Here is a 7199-nt window from a genome sequence, read left to right on the forward strand (position 1 = left end):
AAAGTAAGATAAATATTTGCAAAAAGCTGTAATTGGAAGATGATTAAAAAATTACAGGAATAATACTTTTTGTTTAGAGTGCTTATTTCATCAAAGGTCGTCATTCATTATATCACAAAAGACTTATTTCATTAGTCGGCTTGATTTCTATCCTTTAGATAACAATAGATAGAATAACAGAACTACATCTAGAATAAAAAACATACATGAACTATTAAGCACAATTTCCATTTCTAATATTTACTTTTCTATATATTTTAACATCACAATAAATGTTTTGTTAATGTTAATTAAACTAATGCCAATATAAATAAAGCCTTTATTTTTTTGTCTTTGTAGAATAAACACAGAAATAGTTTAGTCTAAAGAAATTATCCTCATATTATTAGAATGTCACCTCAATCACGAATAACTTTTGCACTTACAACGTATGTGCTCATGAACCTTTGGTGTGCTTCAATTTAGCCAGAATTTGACGGTCTTCACTTTGGAATTAATTCTTATTTCCTAATATGTTTACTCGTAAGTCTTAAATTTCACCAATGCACAGTGGCACTGATATTATTATTCGCAACGTTAAGCCTCACTTTATATACAAATTTGCAGAATCCCAGCAGACCCATGCATATATAATTTTTTTAACTAATAATTTTTAAAGTTATAATATTGAACTATTAAGTGAATGCTAGAATATGTACTTTAAATTAGAGGTATATTATTTATTGCAATGGAATAATCTAGTAATGTGCTGTGATTTATACTTTTATATCTTAGAACTACTGTAATGAGAGGTCTAAAAACCATATAGGCCGTCTTGTATTTCTAAAAGGTGAATACAGGTTTATAAAAGGTGATGTCATAGCTGAAAAAGCAATTTACTTATCTTTTTATGTAGAAAAGCTTTGTGTATCAAATCATATTAAATCTCTGTTGACAATTGTGTATACACTACTTTTGGGGAAAAAAGTAGGTATTATGAGATTTAAATGTCATTTTCATGAAGACCAACCCAAAAACTTTGTAAATTTTTGGTGTAATAAAATTTTTCTTCCTGTAAAATTAGGTTTCATGGCTTGGAAACACTTCATTTAAAATATAATCTATGCAAATACACTCCTGAATAGTTGTTTTTATGGCTGATCATAGTTTGGTGTTATCAAATTGCTGCCGGAATAAGTAAATGTTAACATTCATATTTGGTTAAGAGTATAAAATCATGTTTTTATGTATGTTAAATGATCACATAAACCACTTTAATAATGATGCAAAACCTCATCTTTTAGGGATTCTCTAATGAGCAAAAGCTATATTGTGGTTGAGGGAAAATCCAAAGATTAGTAAGTTTTAAGTAAATGTCAACAAAGGAGTTTTAATCTTGTGTCCCTCAGGTTTATAAAGTTTGCTGCTCAATTTCTTCATCTACATTTTCCTCCTGGTTTCCTAATTTCTGATTGTTAGAGAATATTGAAAAGTAAAAGCCTTGGTGGTAATAATACGTATCCCAGAAGTCCAATATGTCAAGCACTTCTGTGTCATAGTACTTGTTACAAACTCACTCATGATGCTGGGGGAGGAAGGAGGACAGAGTCACTAGATGGTACCATTTAAGAAAATATTTTATTTTTATGGCTATATATTATTTCATCAATACTTGAAATACAGCTTCAGAGTTTCCTTTTAAACTGTTTGAATAATTACATTTCTTGGAATGAAGACAGCTTACTGATGATAACTTAATGAGCAATTATCAATGGACTACTAACAGAGATGTCCTTCCAGCAATGTTTTTTTAATTGCGGGAGGTGGAATGTTGGTTAGAAATATTTAATTGGAACTTGTGGAGGAAATTAAGGGAGAGAACTTGTTTAGGAAATCTAAAGGCCCTGCCAGCAGGACATTCAGAGCTCCATACTTCTGAAGGGCTGCCATACCTCTGAAAGCAAGCCGCCTCTTTTCTAAAGTTTAGCACTTAGTAAAAATTAACTACCTGCAAATAAGAGAGGAAAACTAGACTTTAAAAATGCCAGACCCAATCCTTGTTTATAGCAAGCATAAAACCAGATTTCTAATCCGCCCCAGCGACAATCACCTATTGATTGCGACGACATCTGTGCCCCTGTTTTTGGAAGCGGGGTTTCCGTGGAATCAGGACTGAAAAATCCGACCCTTTCCGCGCCCCTGTGTAATAAACAGCCCATAGATCTTTCAAGAAGGACCCTTGAAACCCACACCTCAGCTCACTTCTTTCTCACCTAGTGATGGGCCCAATTAAAGGTCCTCCCTTCCGCCTTCAGAAGTTATTCCTTTCAGTACTGAAATCTACGGAGAAGCCTCTCTGGAACTTGTGTGGTACCCTCTCACAGACAAAGGATGAAAGGATTTGTGCGCCACCAAATACAACCTCCTCAGCCCCAGGCCAGAGTAAGCCACCGCGCTGTGTCCGGGACTCAATTCAGCCGTGGGGCAGGACAAGGACGTCAAAGATCAGGGACTCTTAACCCCTTTTTTCCCCCGTAGCTTCCCTGGGGATAAAGTCTCTTAAATGCCCTAGGCGGGGGAGGAGTAGGGGGTGGGAATAGGTTTGCTGGATTGGCCCCGAAGACCACTGAATCCCAGATCACCTTTCCATCGCGCAAAGCGCCCTGATTCAGGACAGTTGTTAGCTGCAAACTGTGGAGCCCAGGCGCTAACTAGGACCACCTGGGAATGGAAAGCGCGCTTGTGGATGAGGGACATGGAGTGGGCCCACGGTAAAGCCCAGGTCTAAAACGGTCCCTCTCCCAACACAGGGTGCTTAGTAGCCATGCACGAGCGAAAGCTGATTCTTTTCGCGCTTTCGCTTCTCAAGTTCACTCTCAAGTTCAACCCCCAACTCCACAAGACGTCAGAGTAGCCTGAATCTTTTCTCAATCCCATTCTTATGGAACAGCCTCTCATACTGCGGAAGGGCATTGTCCGGAGATAATATGAAGAGGTAGTAAAGGAAGACACTAGGGGTCAGGAAAGGGCAACCAGGAAGGGCCATAGAGCGACCTGGCCATCTTTTAAGCTTACATTTTCTCCAGCGCGTTCCCCTAAGGCCGCCTGAGAGCTGCCTCAAATTAGAAGTTGTAAGGGGTCCTCGGACGCCTGGCGAGGCTGGCGCCCTGTGGGCTTAAACTGGTTTTCTCAAGGTAAGCATGAGGACCAGCGCCTGGCTTTTAATCCTTCCAGCTTCTGGAATCCTCAAAGAGACCGCCGTGGCGAACCTGGACAGTCATCTGCAAACTGCTCCTTCAGGAGAGGCTAGATCAAGCTACAACCCACCCCCACCCCGCGCCGCACTCCATTCTACCATGTAAGGAGTGAGCGGCTTTTATGCCCTAGGTCCTAGTGCCGGGTCCGAGTTGAGGTGGCGCATGGTTTCCAAGAAAGTATGAATCCAGCTACAGGGGGAAAGTTAGAAGGGAAGAAGTGGAGGGACGAACTGGCAGCTCCAGACTGGGACGGGTGAAACCGAAAGAATGGATGGGATGGTGAGATGGGCTAGAAAAGAAAAACAAAAGACTGGGCGTCTCTTACTAAGCCAAGGTTCTCCACTCGCCAATTGCCCAAGTATAGTTTCTTGAAAGAATTTAGACAGTGGAGCATGTAACCAACCCCCAACCGGTACAATTAGCTGGAGCCAGCGCGCACACACACGGGTGCCCCACTCCCAGCGAACCGGCCAATCAAGGCCATCCCATCAGGACGTCCTTGTTTCTTATCTGCAGTCAACCCCCTCCCCCATGGACAATCTCTCTCTGTTCCTTCTTCTCCTTCCCTTTCCTGACACATCCCAGCATCCAGCCAGCAAACCCTTGGGTCCAGGCTCGGGGCTCACCGCGTGCGGGAGGGAGTGGGAGTGAGACCCGCTGCCTCCTGGGGTGCTCCTCGGGGGGAACAGGGGGAGTGGGTGGGAGAGGATCACAGTCAGTGGAAGGAAGAGACCAGTGATTGCATCCCAACTCTCCCAAGTGCTCCCTGCCTAGACCACCTCTCTCCGAGTCTGGGATGCAGGAAGGTCTGGAGCTGGCCGTTACTAACTTTCTGTTGTCAAGACCCAGGGGTACTTGAGAAGGATAGAGAAGAACCCCCGATGAACAGCGGTGTGGCCAGGAAGAGAGACTGGGGATGGGGGTGGGTGCCCAGAGCTTGCACAGATCCCCATGTCAGGCGGACACCTGCCTGGCTCTTCAGTAAAAGAGTGAAGAAAGGCCGAGCACAGCGCGAAGGAAACCTGAGGTCTCCGGCAAGGCAGGAGAGGAGACCAGGTGACTTCCCAGAACCCACCCGCCAGCCCTTCGAGAGGCCCAGAGTCCAGCCGGAGCAGGTGTAACGCTACAGTCCCTGGCGCGCATCTCCGCAGACCCCAGCTCGCCCGGGGGTCCCGCCGCCGCCATCGCCTGCGACTGCGAGGGTCCTGGCCCGAGGGTGCACCAGCACCTCCTTCCACTACTGGCCCTTTATCTGACAAAAGAGCCGGAGCCCATGGCTCTCCGGCCGTGAGTGGTGTGGCCTTTCCAAGCCTCCAGAACTTTCTCATTACAACTTTTCCGGGGTCGCACTACTCCCTGGGCCGCGCGGGCTCGGGCACGAGGACCTGGCCAGGGCGCAGCGCCTGCACGAAGGCGCGCGCCAGAGAACTAACTGTTCCCTCAGCCGCGTCCAGCCTCGCAGCACTGCTCTTCTGTTTGCTATTCCTGCGAAGGGACATGCCTGCTGGCCAGGACCCTAGTGGGTCTCGTAATCTGGCGAGTGTGTGCCCGCGCGTGTCCACCCTGCCCCCGGCCGGTGCGCCCCGCGCGCCCAACCCCAGCCGGCGACCACTGCGCGCGGGGCACTTCCAAACTGCTCCTGTCCAGAGGCATCCCTCTCTCGGCTTTCTCCATCCCGCGTCCGCTTCCGCACCCGAGAGCGACAAGCAAAAATGATTCAGTGCAACTCAAGGACTGGTAGGAACCAAGTAGCCTGTCTCCCCTCTCCAAAAAAGCGCCCTCCCGCGTCCCTCCAGAACTCCCAAAAGGCATCAACACCTTCCCACAACTTTCTACGCCCAGGCCATTTGCAGCCCCACCTGCGAGAGCGAATTCGGGAAACTGCGCCTGGACAACCTCTTTCCCCTTAGACTGGGTGCCCTCCCCTCCCCCATCTCCCCGTCTGGCTGGAGTTGGCCGGACTCGGGGAGCCTCGGTGCCGGCAGACTCGCTTACCTCGCATGGTGTGGCCGCTCTCCCGCTCCGCGTAGTCATGAAGCTGCTCCCAGCCCGAACCCTGGAGAGCCCAAAAATCCCGCTCAGCACGAGTGAAGAAGGTGGTCGGCGAAGAGCTGCTCTGCCGAGGAAACCATCCCTTTAGGCGGACGCCGTGGCCGCAGGGTGACGTTTGCCGTCGCCGCCGCTATGTTAACAGTTTTGATGTTGGTGGTGACTGTTTTGATGATTGTTTGTTTGTTTGTTTGTTTTCAGGAAGGGTGAAAAAAAAAATGTTCTGGCTGTCTGGTGCCTGGGTTTTGTTTTGGTTTTGTTTTTCTTTTTCTTTCTCTCCAATGTGCTTGCTTTTTAAAAATGCCACCGCCTCCGGCTCAGAAGATTTCTTTTGTGATCACTTGGACTGAGGAGGAGGAGGAAGGGCAGCAGCAGGAGGAGGAGTTGGTGGTGGTTTTGTTAGTTACAAAGAAGAGGGAGAAGGAGCAAGGGGGAGAAAAGGAAACAGAAAGAAAAGAAAGGCGGTGTGGATGGCAGAGCATGTGCGTTTTCACATGACATCTGTGCCTGTTAGCGGATCCACAATGTGAATTTTCACTGTTCAGTTACAGGGAGGAAGGGAGCAGCGAGAGAGAAAGAGAGGGGAGAGATGGAGAGAGAGCGCTGAGAGGGGCTTATACGCGAGGGCGGGCTTGGCCGCGACTTCCAGGCCCCGCCTGCTGTCAGCGCAGCCGCCAATCAGCGCCCAGCAGCGCCTGGAGAGGCTGGGACCGCGGGGAGGGGACGCGGTGGAGGCGGGGGGTGGGGCGGGGGCTGGGGACGAGGGAGTCCGAGGCGGCCGGGGCTGCGACGGGGAATTGGAGACTGTCCGAACTGGGCAGAGGAGAAGGGCCGACCGGGAGAGTCGGGCAGATCCGCAGGTGACAGGCACTTCCGATTCCAGCAGAGAAGGGGACACTGATCGCGGAAAACCTTCGGAGGCAAGAGACGCGGGGCTCCCCGGGTTTCACGTTCGGTCCCTCTCTCGCAACCCCCACGGGCCCAGCAGAGTTAGTTTTGAATTTATGGCAGCGCTTTGCCAAGCGCTGTTTGGGTAAACTTCGGTCTCCGGCAGGGGTTTCCGTGGGCAGGTGGTTTGGGTGTTGGTGGTAGAATAATGCAAACCAACTTCCATCACTTTTAGCACAACTAAAATGCAGTCCCATGCAAGTAGCTGTCCCCTTCCTTTAAAAACGTCTGTCAGATGCTCCTTGACCCTCTTCTAAAAAAAAAAAAAAAATTCGTGTATATGTTCTTTTGTCAGGGAAATTGATTTTTATTGGCATTTGGAGAATCCCCTGAGAGATGGACTACAGGACTGAAGGAAAACAGCTCAAACTGGCGGTGTAGCCACCTTACTAATTCAAGAGAAATGGCTGTTGCTAGAAGGTGTGATTGTAGGGTGCTCTTAGAAAGGTTTTAGAAGGAAGACATTGTTAACTTTAGTTGCTATCAGAAGACATTTACCCTAGTTAGATTGGTAACTGAACATAGATCAACTTATTTGTATTCCTTAGGTGAAAATTGTCATCTATGACCATTTATTTGTATTCTGATAAAAATCTAATACATATATCAAAACTGTTCCTTTGCAAGTTTTTCCTCCTCCGTTGACAAAATAAGCATATAAATGATTACATCTACTTCCTTCCCAATAGTAGGGAACTTCTTAAATACTTGAGTTAATCCCAATCTCCCTAAAAGATTGGGAGGTGAAAACTTTTGCCTCATTCCCTCAGTCTTGAGGCTGGGAGATGTCTACTCATTAGCACACCTGTTGGCACAGCAGGCCTCATCATTACTTAAGTATCCAAATACTTTGATTTTTGACTGGTATTTATTCATGATATGTCATATAACACAAAGTACAATGTAGAATTGGCAGTTATTTAGTTAATTAGGTCACTCTACACTGCCGAGTAGTTTTTTCCTTCC

The 7199-nt window shown here is 47.4% G+C and overlaps 1 protein-coding gene across 1 annotated transcript in view; it reads right to left on the reverse strand.

Annotated features, from left to right (window-relative positions):
- RORB (RAR related orphan receptor B) overlaps positions 1–5895 on the reverse strand; it is a 194865-nt gene extending 188970 nt beyond the window's left edge. Inside the window, exon 1 of the mRNA XM_033237092.1 lies at positions 5232–5895. Within this exon, the coding sequence (XP_033092983.1) occupies positions 5232–5238 (7 nt within the window). The 5' untranslated portion in view covers positions 5239–5895. The remainder of the gene's footprint in view (positions 1–5231) is intronic.
- Between the last annotated feature and the right edge of the window lie 1304 nt (positions 5896–7199).

Source organism: Trachypithecus francoisi, unplaced genomic scaffold (genome assembly GCF_009764315.1).
Source record: "Trachypithecus francoisi isolate TF-2019V2 unplaced genomic scaffold, Tfra_2.0 Lachesis_group16, whole genome shotgun sequence".
Taxonomy (NCBI): Eukaryota; Metazoa; Chordata; class Mammalia; order Primates; family Cercopithecidae; genus Trachypithecus; species Trachypithecus francoisi.